General features: G+C 37.1%; 1 protein-coding gene across 8 annotated transcripts in view; it reads right to left on the bottom strand.

The window, feature by feature from the left end:
* Positions 1–20,769, bottom strand: part of cdc42bpb (CDC42 binding protein kinase beta (DMPK-like)) — a 197,624-nt gene that overhangs the window by 86,252 nt on the left and 90,603 nt on the right. For all 8 annotated transcript variants that reach the window (XM_039740965.1, XM_039740970.1, XM_039740968.1 and 5 more), the window contains exons 5-8: positions 17,291–17,439; positions 16,260–16,353; positions 7,461–7,661; positions 6,666–6,914 (exon numbers count right to left, since the gene is read on the bottom strand). In XM_039740965.1, coding sequence (XP_039596899.1) covers positions 6,666–6,914; positions 7,461–7,661; positions 16,260–16,353; positions 17,291–17,439 — 693 coding nt within the window. The remainder of the gene's footprint in view (positions 1–6,665; positions 6,915–7,460; positions 7,662–16,259; positions 16,354–17,290; positions 17,440–20,769) is intronic.

Raw genomic sequence — 20,769 nt, forward strand, 5'->3', positions numbered from 1 at the left:
GATTATTTATTTATGAAATTATGAAAGCACTGCACTTTATTTATTTGAACACTGATTTGTTGACTATTTTAATAAAAGCACTTTTGCACTTTTTTATACCATCCCCTTGCTCAATTGTTTATTGCTTCCACTGACTAGCTCACTCGGTAACATTATCGACGGTGTTGGGTTCAAGGGCTTCTGAATAGTGATGGGAGTGTGGAGCCAGAACCCATATCGTCACATCTTTTTATAGCAATTTCTGATCCTATGCAAAATTGGTTGTGAACACTGTAGACATCCTGTGATAACGATTTTACAAAAAATTGCCCTAAACAGAGCCTAAAATAAACTATAAATTAAATACAGAGAGTTTTAATCGTACCTTGATGAAAAAGTCTCCATTTCTATCAAATACATGAAAATTTTTCACTAATTCCAAACTTTTGACCACTACAAAACTACTTATTTCCAGACAACAAACAATAGTTCCAAGGATCACTGAGGTACACATGCCTCTCCAGTATATTAAGGTTACAATCCTGGCAGAACTGCAAATAAATGTAAATGAATTTCTACTTCAAAAAGATCCCAAGGGAATACTCCTGGGGCCTCATGTATAAACGGTGCGTACACACAAAAATGTTGCATAAGAACTTTTCCACGTTCAAATTGCGATGTATAAAACCTACACTTGGCGTAAAGCCACGCACTTTTCCACGGTACCTCATACCTTTTCGTACGCAAGTTCTCCACTCGGTTTTGCAGACTGGCGGCACCCAGCGTCAAAGCAGTGCTACTGTTCCTGTGTGGTTACTCTTTATTTTACTGACACGGCTTTATAAATACACTGAAACTAACCGCATATTGATTATTATTGTAATGCATCTGATTATAATTAACTTGTAACAATATAATGGTCCAGAGAATAGCCATAGTATTCCAAATACCATAACTGCTTTAACATTGTTACTCTAACTGCACCTTCTTCTTTCAGCTGCTCCCGTGAGGAGTTGCAACAGCGGATCATCTTTTTCCATATTACTCTCACTGTAGCACTTGGAGTATTTATATCACTGTATCTTCAAACTGTAAGTTTTGAAGAATCGGTGCTTTAAGCTTACAGTGGCTTAATGTCTATTACAGAGCTGATTGTGTGGGGATCGGTTACTTGGAGAAAGAAAAGCAAGGACTGCAGGGGCGGCCACGACAATATATATTGAATATAAAACAGAAAGAGAAAATAACGACATAGCTAAAAACGCAGCGCCAAATTTCGAAAAAAGTTAAACGCTTGTGTCATGAGCACGAGGCGGCTATGCAGTGTCCGCAACGGATGTGGCCATCCACCGTGCATAAGATACCATATTGACATTGGACTTTCTCTATTGGACAGAGCTGCCCATGAGTACTGCTGCAATAAATAATTTCATCGAAGGTCACACACAATCAATAACATGCTTTAACTATCATCATGAAAATAATATCACGTATACATCTCAGTATTTCAGTTATTCAGAGAGCTGTAATATCATGAATGTAATGGATTCTTTGTTCTGTCAGAGGAAGAGAGCCGGTTTAAGAAGCAGGTAGAGATTCACACACAGAGCACATAGAAGATTACATACAAAACAAAGCATTTAACGTGCTATACTTTAATTACGATGTGATATGAGAAACTGGTTAATTAAACGATTTTAAGATGAAGTTTATGATGTTCTATTTTAATGACAAAATAAACTACGTAATTAAAGTGGAAATTTCGAGATTGAAGTTGACATTTCATGCTTTTTCCCCACTGTTTGCCTTTTTTTTTTTTTCTCTGTACCCTAATAAGCTTTCATATGACACTCAGACAGTGGGCTTAAACTCGCTTTTTCACAGCGACTTTGATATGTGACTTCTTTTTTATTTCCGGCACTGTGCGATTTTGTGAACGTGAGCTTTCAAGTTTCTCCAACACGCTATGTCACTCAATCAACTTCCTTTTGTTAATTATACCATGGTTTAATTAAACAAATAGTATGTTTTTCCTTTGCCTCCACTTGGTATTCGCTGAAATTCTTATATTTACCCCTGTGCTTTTCCTATTGTCTTTTCACAGAAGGCTGCGCTTAAGGGCGATTTATATTGATTTGCATATTCAAAGAGGTGTAATTCTGGGAGGAGTTGGGGCGTTACATAAAGCGGGTGCATAAGCGTTACTTTTCACGCTTATCGGGATTTATGTAGCGGAAGAACGTGGAAGTTGGAGTACGCACAGATTCCTGCATCTGGATTTTTCTGTGCGTAAGCACATTTCGGCTTTTGTGCTTACGCCATGTTATAGTGCGAATTCTACGCACAGCGTTATACATGAGGCCCCTGGAAACTAGCCTGTAAGGAGGTAAGCACCATAAATTGCCTTCTGATTGTGTGATTCATGCAGGACAATCAGACAAGATTAGCCTGAAAATATCACATAAAACAGCTAGGTGCAATCACTACCAACAAGGTTATAGGTGAGAGTTAGATGCAATGCCAGTTATGTGATAGGTAAGAGTTGGATACATCCAAGCATACTAAACTCTTGGTCACAAAAACTGTCTCTTTGGATGCGGATGGGAATTTTTCTAGATGCCAAGGACCTCTAGGTTATGTATAGATTTAAATAAAATACTGGCTGCAGTCAGATTCACGTCAACATGTGGCAATAGCTCTGGAAGAAGACTCTTCAACATAGAGTAGTTTTTCCTACCTTCCCAATGGCCCTGGGAAGGTGTGGTGATATTCAAAAGTCTTCAGCTAAGTGCTGTAAAGCTAGTGGACACCTTAACATAATTTTAAATTGCTGAGGAAAAAAACCTTTACAGTTGCTTTCATGAATGTGCCATAAAAGTATTCACTCTTAATGGATTTCGTGCTTGAAAGTGTGTCACCAACTGGGTTTCCTGTCAAACTAGGAAATAGTTGAAGACGTGTGACTAGAAGAAAACAGAATATTTGATCTGAATCTGAACAGTGACTTGTTACTGGATTTCTATGCAATAAATTGTACATAACAAACACAAACTTTGAAGACAACGTTGCTCCTAAATAAACCTGGTGCTATTAAACCTTAAGTTAAAAGTCAGTAATTGATATTACAATAGCATCTCAGAACCTGGGCCAACAGGACAGCTCGGCATCACCGTGTGATGATCTTGCTCAGATAGTTGAGGATCTAGTGGACAGATTAACAAAATCAAAGGTAGTATATTAACATATGCCTCTGTTCAGGATAAGAATAAGCTTCCATCTTTTTAAGAACATTTGCTAAATCTTAGGAGAGAACAGTGCGTCATAGTTTGAATAAACCCTATTCAAGACTTCAATACTGAAGGATGACTATGGCTACTAGTGTCTAACATGATGTATACCTAGAACTCACTCAAGATCCCCAGAGATATAGCAAATCTAGCAAGTTTAAGTAACACACAACCGTGTCATCAGGAAGATAATCTAATTTACATGAAACAGATCTGGGAGGGAGTGTAAAAGGATACCTGCAACAGAGGTGGCATATATGACTTTTGGATGGTCTTAAATTTATATCTTTAACACGTCAAAATGGGTTTACATGATATAAAGGTCATGGCACAGACTGTTATTGTGAAATTTCTTCTGCGGTGGATATCTTAGAGAAGTGGGAGAGCCACAATGAGGAGCTCTTAAACTGCATAGACAAAGTTCCTTTTGAGGAGACTGTGTCAGAAGTGTTGACTGAGCCTTGGTTCTTTTGTGTGTCTGAATTTGGTATAGGGATTAAAGAGCTCTACGAAGACAAGATCATAAAAATCCATAAAACGTGACTGCAAATACTGCACTGTATATTATGTGCTTTGTGGTTGACATACTGAGTCATGGTTTCAATTTTTAAAAGGCAGACAAAAGAATGTACTCCAATTAAAAAGGGATCACATTCTTCAACCACCCTTTGATAGCCTATTCTAGGTTACTTAAAACAAGTCTCTACTTGATAGCTGAACCTTAAACCCAGGAATATTAATGCAAGTTCTGTCCAGACCATAGAACAACGGACCAACTATTTGTTCTTACAAAAATATTTCAGAGGCTTATGTCAGGTTGATAATATTCATGTGCTTTTGTGGACCTGGAAAAAAAAAGATATCTTGCGAAAGGTGCAACAAGACTATGACATTCTGGGAGTGCTGCTGCCAGAAATTTGGTCCCTTTATTTGTGGAGGGAGAGTTCTGAGTATACTTGGTGCCAAGTTGGATTAATTCGGTGCATGGACTGTGTCAGAGGTGTGCTTTATCTCCTCTTTTGTTAGTCATTTTCAAACAAAAAATATTAAGACCCCAACCAAGGCTTGAAAAGTATTAAATTTAAGCACCTCACGGTTAAATCTGAATTATCATAAGATATTGTTCTTTTGACCTCATCAAACCAGGAATTCCAAAGCACACTGGAGTGGTTCATAACTGACTGTGATGCTGTGGGCATGATCATTTGCACCTGTAAATATGAGGCCTATAAAAACATGAACCTTAACTGGAGGAGTTTATGTATTCTGGTGTCTAGTTCATGACTGCGGGTTAAGGTGATTGTAACATTTACCAAAAACAAAAGCAGCAACTGCATGCTGACATATGGTCATGGGTTCTAAGTAATTACTGAAAGAACAAGCATCAGGATATAAAGTGGCCAAAACGAGATTTCTATTCAGGGTTGCTCAGCTCATTCTTTAAGAAAGACAGAAACTTGACAGCATGGAAGGAGTTCCAAGTACAAACACAGCTTACTCATGATCACAAATACTAATTAAATGCAGTTTGGTCCCATGGTAAGTGTTGCAGGTATGGCATATTGGCACTAGTATACATCTTGGGCAAGGGGCACATATGTCCCAGAAAGAGACATGATTGGTGAGGAAAGGAATATGTACAGTTGTGCTTGAAAGATTTGTGAACCCTTTAGAATTTTCTATATTTCTGCATAAATATGACCTAAAACATCATCAGATTTTCACTCACGTCCTAAAGTTAGATAAAGAGAAACCAGTTAAACAAATGAGACAAAAATATTATACTTGGTCATTTATTTATTAAGGAAAATGATTGAATATTAAATATTTGTGAGTGGCAAAAGTATGTGAACCTTTGCTTTCAGTATCTGGTGTAACCATCCCGCCCCCCCCTTTGCATCAATAACTGCAACTAAACGTTTCCGGTAACTTTTTATCATTCTTGCGCACCGGCTAGGAGGAATTTTAGCCCATTCCTCCATACAGAACAGCTTCAACTCTGGGATGTTGGTGGGTTTCATCACATTAACTGCTCACTTCAGGTCCTTCCACAACATTTTCATTGGATTAAGGTCAGGACTTTGACTTGGCCATTCCAAAACATTAACTTTATTCTTCTTTAACCATTCTTTGGTAGAACGACTTGTGTGCTTACGGTCGTTGTCTTGCTGCATGACCCACCTTCTCTTGAGATTCAGTTCATGGACAGATGTCCTGACGTTTACCTTTAGAATTCTCTGATATAATTCAGAATTCATTGTTACATCAATGAAGGCAAGCCATCCTGGCCCAGATGCAGCAAAACAGGCCCAAACCATGATACTACCACCACCATGTTTCACAGATGGGATAAGGTTCTTATGCTGGAATGCAGTGTTTTCCTTTCTCCAAACATAACGCTTTTCATTTAAACCAAAAAGTTCTACTTTGGTCTTATCCATCCACAAAACAATGTTTTTTTTGGAGAGCAGGCAGTGGCTTTCTCCTTGCAACCCTGCTATGCACACCATTGTTGTTCAGTGTTCCCCTAATGGTGGACTCATGAACATGAACCAATATGAGAGAGGCCTTCAGTTGCTTAGAAGTTACCCTGGGGTCCTTTGTGACCTCGCCGACTATTACACACCTTCCTCTTGGAGTGATCTTTGTTGGTCGACCACTCCTGGAGAGGGTAACAATGGTTTGGAATTTCCTCCATTTGTACACAATTTGTCTGACTGTGGAGTGGTGGAGTCCAAACTCTTTAGAGATGGTTTTGTAACCTTTTCCAACCTGATGAGCATCAACAACTCTTTTTCTGAGCTCCTCAGAAATCTCCTTTGTTCGTGCCATGATACACTTACACAAACATGTGTTGTGAAGAGCAGACTTTGATAGATCCCTGTTCTTTAAATAACACAGGGTGTCCACTAACACCTAATTGTCATCAAATTGATTGAAAACACCTGACTCGAATTTCACCTTCAAACTAACTACTAATCCTAGAGGTTCACATACTTTTGCCACTCACAAATATGTAATATTCGATCATTTTCCTCAAAAAATAAATGAACAAGTATAATATTTTTGTTTCATTTGTTTAAATGGTTTCTCTTCATCTACTTTTAGGACTTGAGTGAAAATCTGATGATGTTTTAGGTCATATTTATGCAGAAATATAGAAAATTCTAAAGGTTCACAAACTTTCAAGCACAACTGTAAATCCAAACTGCATTTTTATCTCAAAAAAATAAGAACCCCGTATCTATATAAAACAATATCAAAACACTTAGAATTAATGATCACAGCATTCAGTCATACATATTATAAAATAATTTTTAGTTTTGTGCTATTAGCATGAAAAGTTCATGTATGATTTGTTAATGTCATTAAACTATTTTTCCCATTGAGGAGACATACCGGATTTTTCAGCACATCATCATCCACATCAAAGTTAGAGGTATCTGAGGGACTGCTAACATCAGGAATATATGGTGCTTCAGTGTTGCGGATATTCTCCCAGTCAATACCCATGAAGAAGGGATGCTTTTTAAAGTCTTCAATCCCATTCTGTCCTAGTCGGCGTTCCCTGCTGCAAATAAGCCTTTGAATAAGGTCTTTTGCATCTTCAGAAACATCTGTAATATGTGATGGGAACTGGAAACGCTCCTAATGATTGAAAAATATTACATGATCAAAAAAGGAAATAGACTGGTCAAAGAAAAAAGTTCACATAATTTCTTACTGCTTTATGCACTTTATGTGAAGTATTTCAAAATGGTTTCCAAATAAAAGCAAATGTGTTTATATGTATATTCATTTACATGTTTTACTGAGACCAATATTTAAATGAGTCCAAATCTATTCTGACTGGCAAAGAATACAGTGAATGATCACATCTTCACAGAGCCAGTTTAGGTCAATCATTTCACTATGCTCTGCTCGGAGTAGCTTAAAAAATTCCAAAACCTTCCACCACTAAATATAATATAAATACAATCTCATTTGTACTAATTCACAGTGCATGCTCTTTTAATCTGACAGAACCAGAAGATTTTTTTTTTTTTCACTAGGTACGAATGAAAAATCTGAGATCTGAATACGTTTTATTAACTAATGACTGCATCTTGAAGAAGCTGCTCTTCTAACAGCACTATAAAAATATAGATGCTACATTATGTTAATTAAAAAAAAGTAAAACAAAAAACTACTTACTTCATGATTCATAATTTTCCCGTATGTTTCTACTAAAGACTCAGCATAGAAAGGCGTCTCTCCATACAGCATTTCATACATGCATACACCTAAAGACCACCAGTCACATTCTGGCCCATACTTTCCCATGCCATCTTCCATTGCCTGAAGAATTTCTGGGGAGATGTAATCTGGCGTGCCCACTGCTACCGATGACTGTACCTAAGACAAATAGTGAAAGGGTAAGAAAAAGGAAGAGAGATACTAAGGTGACAATTCAATTCCAATCAATAACCAAATCTTAATCAGCTACCACAGAAAACAGTATTCTGTAACTACTATGAGAAGGGCATATGGGTACTGTGAAATCACTTTGGTGCAAGAGAAGGCGAGGCAAATGTAATGGATAATTTCTGTTTTAAAACATAAAAGCAAAGCAGGGAAAAATAATAGTACCAGGAATGGTAACTATAACAAATATAACATTTTGATTTTGAGGCAACAGTGAAATCAGTAACTTTCCAAAATGGAGGCATACATTTTAAAGTTGGTGTTTATTTAAAGTTATATCCAACTTGGTCAGATGCTTTTACTTTCACGTTTAAAACTACAAAGTACACAGATACATCAAAGGATTAGAGATCCATTAACAGCTTCAACTGATAAAAGTATAAAGTTCATATAACAGAGTTAATGACCCTCTTCGATTATTATTTAAAGAAATCCGGACTCTCACTGTGATATCCGGGTTGCCCACAGCTGGCATAATACTCTTAAATCTAGGACATCAATATATGTGAACCAAGAATGGACTAGGATGAATGAGGACACAAAGCTACAATGATGGTGTATAAGTGCATCATGCCAAGTCATTTCAAACAACAAAGCAGCGTCCGAATTAAACTGCTGGGCTTCTCTTCTTTAAATAAACAATCTATAATAAAAACTAGTGTTAGTGAGGAAGTTAAAAGCAACAAATAAATAATTGTCAATAAATAATACATTAAAATCAAGGATAAAACCAAAGTCAGAATCTCCTTTAAAATTTTATGCCCACTGCTCTCACTTTTGTCTCATCCGGCTTACTCATCTTCCAGGCATGCACAGCAGGGCCAAGATCCTGTGGTGAAAGCGGTCCTTCAACTCCCGTTCAGGCCATCGTCCTTCTGTGTTGGCCAGGACGCAATAAGTCTGGCTCCATCTTTCTTACAATGCGATGAGGGTATGCCGAATTCCTAGGAGTCCATCACCACTCCTGCTCTCTGTTATACAACAGGAAAGATCTGGTCTTCCCATGGAGTGCCTCTCTCCCATGATCTTCCATGGGGGTTTCTCCCACTGCTTTGCTCTCTTCTCTCCTCACTGGCCCCCAATTGATTCTATCCTTTCTCTGTTCATTCACCTTACTTCCTCGATTTCTTTTCTTTTTGTTTTCTCTCTAGCTCTATACCCTCCAGCTCTTTAATATACCTTAAATACAATGATGCACTGATGTACCTAGCCAATCAGTGATGGACATTATCATCAACCATTAATCTTCTGCACTTTTTCAAGCCCCCACAGGACTTTACATCTCAGGCACTGGGCTTTTGCCATTTGCTTCCTAAATGATCATATATTGATGACAATGTGGCTGTGATTGATTAGAAATATCTCTAAGAAAGATCACATCATTGCTTTGCACTGCTTTTCAAAAATATAATTAAGCTAAAAATAACCTTTACAAAAAAAAGTACTTCTAAAAAAAACTGGTCATTGCTTTCAATATTCAAATGCCATTATTAGTTTTGTTAGGTACCTAAAAATATAGCCAAATTTGACTTCGTACCCAGTATTCTAAAAATGGCAATTCCAAGAAAAATATTGTACAACTAATGTACTTTGCTGAAGCACAATAGAATTGTACTCATGAAACAAACTGTACATATTAAAATTCAAGACCTATTTTCCAGTACTGTACAAAAGAAAAACTACATACATGCTCTGGAAAAAGGTGTGTAATTTCAGAGTATTAGTTATAAAGTCTATCCCAAGATAGAACTGTATGGTAAATCATTTACTACAACACTGATCTTAACCTTTATTAAATTCTACACTAAACAAACACAGTTATACAAATCAGCACATTTGATGTAATAAAATTACAGCACACAAGTGTCAATACAGCACTTAAAATAACCAAAGATGCCAGAAAGGTGCTACAGACAGTGGTTTTATGCCACACTTAGTAATAAAACATTTTTCAGTATATTTGGGGGAGACTGGGGTTTCAGGAAAGGCCCACTCCTAAGGAAATTAACGTCATACGAGAACGCCCTAAACAGAGCAGTACATATTGTTGAATTTAACAGAACTGTGAAGAACTGAATATAATTTGCACTATCGATGCAGTGGGATGATCAGCGCACTGCCAAATAACAATAATTGATACAATCTTAGTAAAATTCAAGATTGCAGATATTCAGAGCCTATTCTGGCAGCAGGAAAGGGCCAGCTTTCATAAAACATGTTTTCACTTTGTTAAGTGAAGATTGATAAAAAAAAGCCAAATTTATACTTATAAAATTAGACCTACAACACAATAAATAAAGTGTGCAGAAAGTGAAATAGTCTGAATATTCCAAATCCATTATATGTTTTAGAGATATTTGATCAACCTATTGTGATGAATGCAGGACTCAAAGGCCATGATGTAAATTTGTTTATACTTATGAATAAAATGGAGAGATAAAATTGAAAATTGCAACTGTGGAACTTTTGTATGCAAAATCATAATTTTGAACAGCTCCCACTACTGGATGACTTCCTGAATAAGAACACGCCAAAGCATGAGTGGAAACATATAATATGCAGTGACTTAAAGATGCTTCAAGAGCTGTACATTAACTACTTCCGCATGGATGATAAATGGTAAAACAGAAGGATCTGAAATCCATTCAGAGTAGCTTTGACATGGTTTCAGCATATGGCACTCATTGAAATCACATGTGGCAAGGTACTAAAAGTCTGCTTTCAAACTTTTCTAAGTTTTCTGCATAATAAACACACAACATTGTCAAGAAATGTAGTGAGGAAACTAATGATATCTGCAGGCATTTATTATAAGTCTGGGTTACAAAATGAAGATGACCTCTTCCTTAATAGCATCCAATTCCACATCTCTTGCCTGGCCTCCTCCCTTAAAGCACATCCTTCTTACTGAATAAGTACAATCTCTTAGTTCATACTTTCACCATGTTAGAGGCTGTTACAAATCAGCCAATTTTTTTTTTTGAAGTAGCAGAAAGTAAATGGATAGGGTCACCAGTTTTTTTTCTCCCCTTGAAAATAGAGGCTATAAAAAAGTATGAGAAACACTGGATTAAATGTTTCTCTGGCTTTTCTCTTTATAGTAAGAAGATAAACTAATGGAATTTTAGTAGGAGCCATTTCAGTTTATGTAAAAGGCAAGAAAGAAAGAGATCTGGGGAAACCCAAGATAGCCTCAGTTAGGAGCCGGGAGGTGGGTTGGCGGTATTAAAGGATTCTAATTGGTTTTGTCCTCTGTTTTTGGCTTTCCGGTCTCTAATCTCTTACTCATACCCTTCAATGGTATCAGTTACAATATTCAATTTGCCACATATTATATTCCTTGCTCTCTCTGGGCACCAGCATAAATTCTTTTTTCTGGATTAAGTATACTTGCTAAATTTCTATGGAGAAATGAGATGGAGAACCTCAGATCTAATTACACTGAAGAACTGGAAGTCTACATTTTAAAAATCTGACCATTCTGGTGCTATTTGCATCACAAATGAAAGTAACATCCAGAGACTTCATCCACAACTGAGATGCCACTGCTTTCCAAACTTCAATCTTATATGAGCACAAAGTCTTGATGCAGTCACTAACTGGGTCATGTGTAGTAGGGAGGTCAGTTGCCACAGACACAATTCCTGGTGGTATGGCACAGGATATGGTGAAGGGAGGAATGGCAGAGTTGCACTGTTTGGGCGTACTTCACATATATCTTCTTATTCCAGTACGTTAACTTTCTGACAATATTATTAATTAAAAAAAAAACACACACACAACGGGATAGTTGGCAATCCTCTCTGGCGCCTTTATAAATCCAGAAGTGCAGCAACAGAGTATTAGTGAATTAGTGGGTAAAAGAAGATAAAGTGTTTTGATCATATTATTAATCTAATTACCACCAAACCTTATCTGGTCCAAGACTTGCCAATTCACTTGGTCAAATTGCTTTTTAGCATCTAAGGAATGCAAAGCTATTGCACAATGAAGGTTAGCTGCTGTATCAACAACATGGAGTACATGTCTTATATTACCTTCTGCCTGGCAAATACAAACAAAACTAGTCTGGTCTGGGTGGATTAGTTTAGAAATTACAACTTGAAGACTGTGTGCCAAAGCTTATCAAGCAATTTAAATGAGAGTTAATCAAAGAGACAGGACAATATCTTGAACCTTAAAGGGACACTTTATTTTAAAGCTGTGGTCACGGCAGCATTAACAGAGTCATTCATTCAAGTGAAAGAAATTGCAGAATTTAACATATGAAAAAAGGTCAATAATGGTTTCTAAAATGGTGAAAAAAGTGCAGGTGGAAACCCATCTTCCTATACTGTGTGGAATCAAATTCATCACAGTTCAAGAACAGAAATGATGATATTTAAAGTTGAGTCTTCATCTTGAAGAGTTTTAGGAGCCATATATTTGCTGGACACAACACTAGCAGCATAATATTTTTTCCATGTGCAATGAATGTAATATTCTACCTTCTGTAGGAGAACTGAATTCAGGTTATTTCTCACAGTAGAAATCAAAGATTCATAATTAAGGTCAAACATGAACACTTGAGAGTAGTGAGTCAAGCCCTAATTCAAATATCTTCTGTCTACATGATTGTGCCAGTCCAGTGGCACATATGAGAGAAAAGTTACAAATTTCCCCTTTTATATTTAACGAGAAAACTTCAGGATACTCCACTGAAGCATAGTTAAACACCTCCAGAATGGACAACAGTTTCTGACAATATACAGTGGTGTGAAAAACTATTTGCCCCCTTCCTGATTTCTTATTCTTTTGCATGTTTGTCACACAAAATGTTTCTGATCATCAAACACATTTAACCATTAGTCAAATATAACACAAGTAAACACAAAATGCAGTTTTTAAATGATGGTTTTTATTATTTAGGGAGAAAAAAAAATCCAAACCTACATGGCCCTGTGTGAAAAAGTAATTGCCCCCTGAACCTAATAACTGGTTGGGCCACCCTTAGCAGCAATAACTGCAATCAAGCGTTTGCGATAACTTGCAATGAGTCTTTACAGCTCTGGAGGAATTCTGGCCCACTCATCTTTGCAGAATTGTTGTAATTCAGCTTTATTTGAGGGTTTTCTAGCATGAACCGCCTTTTTAAGGTCATGCCATAGCATCTCAATTGGATTCAGGTCAGGACTTTGACTAGGCCACTCCAAAGTCTTAATTTTGTTTTTCTTCAGCCATTCAGAGGTGGATTTGCTGGTGTGTTTTGGGTCATTGTCCTGTTGCAGCACCCAAGAGCGCTTCAGCTTGAGTTGACGAACAGATGGCCGGATATTCTCCTTCAGGATTTTTTGGTAGACAGTAGAATTCATGGTTCCATCTATCACAGCAACCCTTCCAGGTCCTGAAGCAGCAAAACAACCCCAGACCATCACACTACCACCACCATATTTTACTGTTGGGATGATGTTCTTTTTCTGAAATGCTGTGTTCCTTTTACGCCAGATGTAACGGGACATTTGCCTTCCAAAAGTTCAACTTTTGTCTCATCAGTCCACAAGGTATTTTCCCAAAAGTCTTGGCAATCATTGAGATGTTTCTTAGCAAAATTGAGATGAGCCCTAATATTCTTTTTGCTTACCAGTGGTTTGCGTCTTGGAAATCTGCCATGCAGGCCATTTTGCCCAGTCTCTTTCTTATGGTGGAGTCGTGAACACTGACCTTAATTGAGGCAAGTGAGGCCTGCAGTTCTTTAGACGTTGTCCTGGGGTCTTTGTGACCTCTCGGATGAGTCGTCTCTGCGCTCTTGGGGTAATTTTGGTCGGCCGGCCACTCCTGGGAAGGTTCACCACTGTTCCATGTTTTTGCCATTTGTGGATAATGGCTCTCACTGTGGTTCGCTGGAGTCCCAAAGCTTTAGAAATGGCTTTATAACCTTTACCAGAATGATAGATCTCAATTACTTCTGTTCTCATTTGTTCCTTAATTTCTTTGGATCTTAGCATGATGTCTAGCTTTTGAGGTGCTTTTGGTCTACTTCTCTGTGTCAGGCAGCTCCTATTTAAGTGATTTCTTGATTGAAACAGGTGTGGCAGTAATCAGGCCTGGGGGTGGCTACGGAAATTGAACTCAGGTGTGATACACCACAGTTAGGTTATTTTTAACAAGGGGGCAATTACTTTTTCACACAGGGCCATGTAGGTTTGGATTTTTTCTCCCTAAATAATAAAACCATCATTTAAAAACTGCATTTTGTGTTTACTTGTGTTATATTTGACTAATGGTTAAATGTGTTTGATGATCAGAAACATTTTGTGTGACAAACATGCAAAAGAATAAGAAATCAGGAAGGGGGCAAATAGTTTTTCACACCACTGTACATTATTGTTTAGTTATGATTTAAACCACCACTGTGCTTATGAGGAATAAAATGCAGCAAGAACACATTTTATTGTCAGAGACAGATACAAAGTTGCAGTCTAACCTAGAATGCGAGTGGTATCTGGCAAGATAAAGGAATCCATTAATAGAAAGGTTCAACATCAAATAGGAGTCAACAAAACTAAGATTAGGTGTAGTGACAGGTATGGTGATGTAGAAGGGAAATAGATTGTCTATCAAAAGGTTCAGATATAAATTTGCATCATTTTTGAGAATAACATCCAAATTTAAATATTGATTGCCAGTGTTTAAAAATGGAAGGTTGATATTGAGTAGGAGCATGGTTAACAGAGTTTCCTGTCACTAGGAGGAGGGGGTGGGAGCTAACACTGTTATAGCACATGCTAGGATCAAGAAAAAAATAACTGAACCTATCTAGGTTGTCAGAACCTGAGCCAAGAAATTTGATCAGTAGGTCTCAGAAGAATGGCTGCTCTGCACTTCTTAAACTGGGCCACAAAGTAATGCACATTATTAAGATGGAGCACATCTTAAGGCAGTAGCCAACTTTATTAAAAGAAGGAAATATTGACCCTTTACACCATAAATAATACAAAATGCAAGCTCTATTAATACTAGACCAGAGGCCAAGAGTGGGCAAAGATGCTACAGAAATATTAGCCAAACAAAAAGGGTGAAAAGAACAATAGAAAGAACAAACAGTATGGTATAGAGAAACATAAGAATGAAGGAGTGATTCCCCCAGATACAAAAGAGATAGTTTTGTTAAAGTAATAAACAGAAAGGTAGAGAGAAAGACAGGAATTAAGGAGGGAAAATCACAGATATAAAAAGATAGTTTTGATAACTCTCCCAAACCAGAACACTCTGCACCTGATCAGAATAAACACATAAACCACAACAGACTGAAGAAGCCCATATACAGTATGTTTTGAAGCTAGCATTATGCACCCTAACATCCTTCAGTAAATTAAGAAAAAGGCAAACTAATGTTAAGAGATGAGAGGATGATGATTTAATTAAACCCTCAATTTCCAGTAGCCATATGATGAATGAGCAGCATCAGAGCTATAATGCACAACTTACCTCTCTCATGCATTCATTTTGCTTATGATGTTAAAATATCTATGCTTTATTTAAAAAAAAAAGACAATAATACCAAATACATACATTAAACTGCTGCTCCAAATAATATGCCATAAATAATAAGGATCAGATCAGTTTACCCTGATGGCTCAGGATATTCATTGACTTGATGCCATCCCATGAAAATTTTACATACTCAGCCTTCTCCACTAAAAGGTTTCCTTGGGAAGAACCAAGTGCTGTGGAACTTAGCTGGTACTGAAGCAAGTTACTTGTGCACATAGGGCTTAATATTTTCTAGAACATCTGCCATCATGGCTGCACTGACTTTTCAACAACAACAAATTTATTTCCTGAGTAGACCAAAGTCACAAAAGGAATGCCTTTAACAGGTCTTATTTTTTAACAGCCCCCCAAGCCTTCACACTTTGAGAAGACAAGAAAAAAAAAATCTCAGGAACGGCAATCCAGAGAGACACCCTTCCAGTGTGGGTTTGGGTTTGCAACTGTTGTCAAAAAATGGCTTAAAGTTAACACACAAAACAGCACACAAGTTCTCCTCTTCAAAGAGATGCCGAATCTATCTAATTCAGAAATACAATGCAATAGTACAAAATACTTTGTTCTTACACAGCACTCCTCACTGAGTGCAGGCTCAGAGCATGGCTACAACTCTCAAGGCAAAACACAATAACAGATTTATGCAGATAACTCATCATTCTGCAATGTCTTTGCAGGACTAGAAAGTTCATGCGGAGATCTGCAGAATCTAGATGACATTTCCATAATGTGGAGTGTAGCAACTTTTGTAATTGGAATTGTAGAATTTTGGGAGTTCTAATAGTAGCTAGGGATTAAAAAAATGGACGGTCACAAGGAGTTTGCAAAACTTGTATCCATCTGCAAACAGAGGTCATATGGTAACCCCTTAACTACCTATTTATTGAAGAAGACAGCATATGCCAAGTTACACATATGGAACACTTCTTTATTTGAGCTTCTTATTCATCTTAATATCTACAGTATGACAAAAATACCTAGTGTATGGCAGACTATACTTACTGTACCATCCTCCATCATTTTCAAGCAGGAACCAAAGTCAGCAAGACGTATATGTCCGTTCATATCAAGTAACACATTGTCTGGCTTTATATCTCTGCAAAGAAGGAAACAAAAATACTAATAATCTTGAATGAAAACTTTAATGACTGTTATTCCAAAGACATTTCATGACAGTCTTTCTGGAGGTGGTTCTGAATTTAGATGCTTCCAATGCACCATTAAAAATGTGTAATTTCTCTAATTTACCATGCAACAACTGTAAATTATTCAATAAAAATAATCAAACCACCTCCTAACATTCCATATTCTCCCATTTTACATCTTACCTCCTTTCTTCAATAAACAATATGTTGACAACTACTGAATAATATTTAACTTTGTTTTCTTTTTCTGATATTGAAGAATTAATTTTTTGTAAAATTAAAAAAAGCATAAGCAAATCAATATAATTTATCCTTGGTCATGCACTGTTTTGTAATTCTTTGTATTTTAATTTTTAAAAATTCTGAATGGTTAAAAACAAAACTGCTGCAAGATTTAATTAAAAAAAAAGTTCTTAGTTTTATGCTCACTATATATATATATATATATAACATATACAGAAACAAACGTTTTATAAACTGTATATTATATTGAAACATCAAATCGTAATCAAAATAAAATATCACAACAAGATGGCAACTGTAAGCACTGCAACAACAAACAAGTGAAATGCTGCTTCTTTGTCACATACTTTTCTGGTAAAAGAAGCAATTACATGCATTACCTACATTAAGGCCTAATGCAATGCACAAAAAGCTAGTTTCTCTACAAAATCAAAACAGTAATATTAAAATATTTAGAAAATGTTTTAATTCAGTTTTATAATGAAAGCCAAAGAGAATCAATCTGAGTAAACTAAAGTACATTTAAAAGTCTTAAAATTGTTTTTCTTTTCAAATGATGCTTTAACATTACTTAGGAGAGTTTTTCCAGTTTCACTGACAGTTTCTTGCCAACTGCAAAAGTTAGTAATATAAAACTGAACTTACCTGTGAACATAGTGATGCTGATGAATGGAATGAATTGCCAAAACCATTTCTGACAAGTAAAATTTGGCCATATCTTCTGGAAGCCTATCTTCAAATTTGCTGAGTAGTGTTAGAAGGTCTCCACCAACATAGTAGTCCATGACTAAATACTAGCATCAAAATAAAGTATTAAAAATAAAATGACAAAGGGGCTCACTTATTACATAATACTCCAAATATATAAACTAGAACAGAATGCAATCATGGCAGTAACAAATTTGCCATATGATCTGACAGGCAATACTATAAACCATAAACACATGTATGAAATAAATCTTCGGAACAAATCAATAATTTATTAACTGTAGGTTAGACAATGGATGGATAGATGAGCATAAAAACATTTCCATAGGTCAAAAATATTCTTGGAAAAGTACACAGATCTTAGTTGTGTTACCAGGTAAGGGACAGAAGTTTCACAAAGAAACACTTAAAATGTGGGGTTGTCCTGGGGGGATTTAAATGGGTAAATAAAAGGTGCTTTGAGACGACTTCTTGAAAACCAAGACATTTCAGCTGAGCAGCAGCAGAAATAGCCAAAGTGGCATCTTAATATGCTTTAGACATAAAAAGTATTTTAAATTGTCATCAACTACTTTTATAGTATGTAATTAGGTTTTTCCTTAAGGGCTGGCTGACATAAATACCTCAGATTCAATTTTAAAGTTCACAGTGCAGCAAGCAACTGCAGCTTGTGTTTCCTGGAGACAAAGGTTCAGCCTAAAGTAAACAGTGAAATATTTAGCAGTACAGTGGTCACAACAGTAAAGATTGTTTATAGACTAATCATAAATCTCATGTGACATGAAAACATGTCAGTTTCACGTTTTCATGACAATAAATGACAGTCTGACGGGTTATATGTTTTATTTTGTGGAGAGCAAAGAAAATCGAAGTTCACCATGCAATTATTTACTGAATTTGAGTTTTTTGCTTTTTTTAAGAAAATGTAAGCTGATCTGCCATCAGTAGTACATATATTCATTCATTTTATTTTCACTCCACTTATCCTAAGGTAGCAACACATGCTCAGCTGGGCCACCAGAGAAGCAGAGACATACTCCTTCCAATGGGTGCTAAGTTTTTCCCTAGTGGACAATGACTTGTAAACTTCCCATTGGAGAAATCAAGGGGACATTCTAACTACATACATAAGGCAACTCATCTGGATCTCCTTCCGCTAGAAAAGCATTAGTTCTACTCTTAGGATGTCCTTGCACTGAAGATCTTCTCACTCTAACTCATAAGCCCATCAACCCTTCCCCAGAAACTCTTATTACCTAATTTCATTTTGCAATCTCATTCTTTCGTTTGCCATCTATATCTTGTGAGGACTGAGATGAAGACTGAATAGTAAATTGGTAGCATTCTCTGAAAACTTAGTTCCCACTTTAACAACATATCTGCAGAACTGCTGCACCATGATGAGTTCTTTGGTCTGTCTCAGAACCTACTCTTCTTTCACTTTTGAACAAATTTTGAGACACCTGAACTCATACTAGAGAGAGGACTATCACCTTAAATTCAGAAGTGATAATTCTCATAATGACTGAATCACACTTGGCTCCAAACATTACCAATTACATATTGGAGATCAGTTTGAATAAGCCAAAATAACATCAAAGCTGCAAAGATGCTATCCTTAAGTTCCCTAACTGATTAAGTCTAGATTGGAATGCCTTCAGATTTACTTGGTAATTTTAATAGAGATCATGGCAAAAATATGCGCATTTTAAATATTTGAGATGGAAAACTGAATTACAGACAGAATGAGACATCACATTAACAAAAACAGAGACATCCTGTTAAATTCTTAACATAATTATATTAATTTCCAATTATTTATATTAAAAAGCCTACAAAATCAGAGTAATTCAAAGGACCTCAATGTAAAATAAAATGACTTTCTCATCAGCATTCTGATCCAGGTCAGATTGTTTTTTTATTTTAATCTGGTTGTGACTCTGCCCAGTATGAAAATATATACCCAGTTTTTAAACAACTGATTTTGTAAACTGGCCTAATTGGCTTGACTGAAGTTGGTGGATGATCAGTAAGGGATATCACGTGACAAAAAAAAGCTGGAAACACCAATGTTTAACTTATGCATGCAGCCTGACATACATTTACTGTACAGTTTATCACCCACTATTGTTTACAGTTGATTACACAACAAATGCCCTATTAAAAATACCCTGTCAAACTGATTACACATCGCACTATTACTGGCGCTAAAAAGTGAAATAGGATAGTGGCTCTAAATGTTTCCAAAATAATCACTCAAGAGAGAACATGTAAATATTAAACTTACATAAAATATTCATATTATGCCACTCTTCAAGATCACACTGCTAAGTAATTATAATACAGTATAGCCAGGTTTTTGTTCAGCAATTAGAATGGAGAAATTGTACTACGCTGTTATTCTATGACATTAATACCAAGCTGTAAGTATAATGTCTCTTAATGTTCAAATCAATCACTAGTCTACCAAATAGTACAATTTTAGAGTAAATAACGAGTACTGGCAGTTATAGTAATCTCTCCTTCATGGTGAAAAAGAGTAAAAATAACATCTAACTTTGTGCAATACTTTATAAGAATGCCAAACCGTCATACACTTGGCAGGATAAAGAAAAATTTAGGAATTAAGTATAACAACAAGATGAGGCATTTGTGCCAAAAACATATATCCATCCTCTTCCACTTATCCGAGGTCGGGTCGCGGGGGCAGCAGCTTAAGCAGAGAGGCCCAGACTTCCCTCTCCCCGGCCACTTCTTCCAGCTCTTCCGGGAGAATCTCAAGGCATTCCCAGGCCAGTCAGGAGACATAGTCCCTCCAGCGTGTCCTGGGTCTTCCCCGGGGCCTCCTCCCGATTGGACGTGCCCAGAACACCTCACCAGGGAGGCGTCCAGGAGACATCCTGATCAGATGCCAGAGCCACCTCATCTGACTCCTCTCGATGCGGAGGAGCAGCAGCTCTACTCTGAGCCCCTCTAAGATGACTGAGCTTCTCACCCTATCTTTAAGGGAAAGCTTAGACACAACCTTCGGAGGAAACTCATTTCAGCAGCTTATATTCGCGATCTCATTCCTTCGGTCACTACCCATAGCTCATGACCATAGGTGAGGGTAGGAATGTAGATTGATTGGTAAATTGAGAGCTTTGCCAGCTCCTTTTTCACCACGACAGACCGATGCAGAGCCAACATCACTGCGGATGCCGCACCGATCCGCCTGTCAATCTCACGCTCCACTCTTCCCTCACTCGTGAACAAGACCCCGAAATACTTAAACTCCTCCACTTGGGGCAGGATCTCTCCCCCAACCCTGAGAGGGCACTCCACCCTTTTCCGGCTGAGGACCATGGTCTCGGATTTGGAGGTGCTGATTCTCATCCCAGCCGCTTCACACTCAGCTGCGAACCGATCCAGAGAGC

The sequence above is a fragment of the Polypterus senegalus genome, chromosome 18 (genome assembly GCF_016835505.1).
Source record: "Polypterus senegalus isolate Bchr_013 chromosome 18, ASM1683550v1, whole genome shotgun sequence".
NCBI lineage: Eukaryota > Metazoa > Chordata > Cladistia > Polypteriformes > Polypteridae > Polypterus > Polypterus senegalus.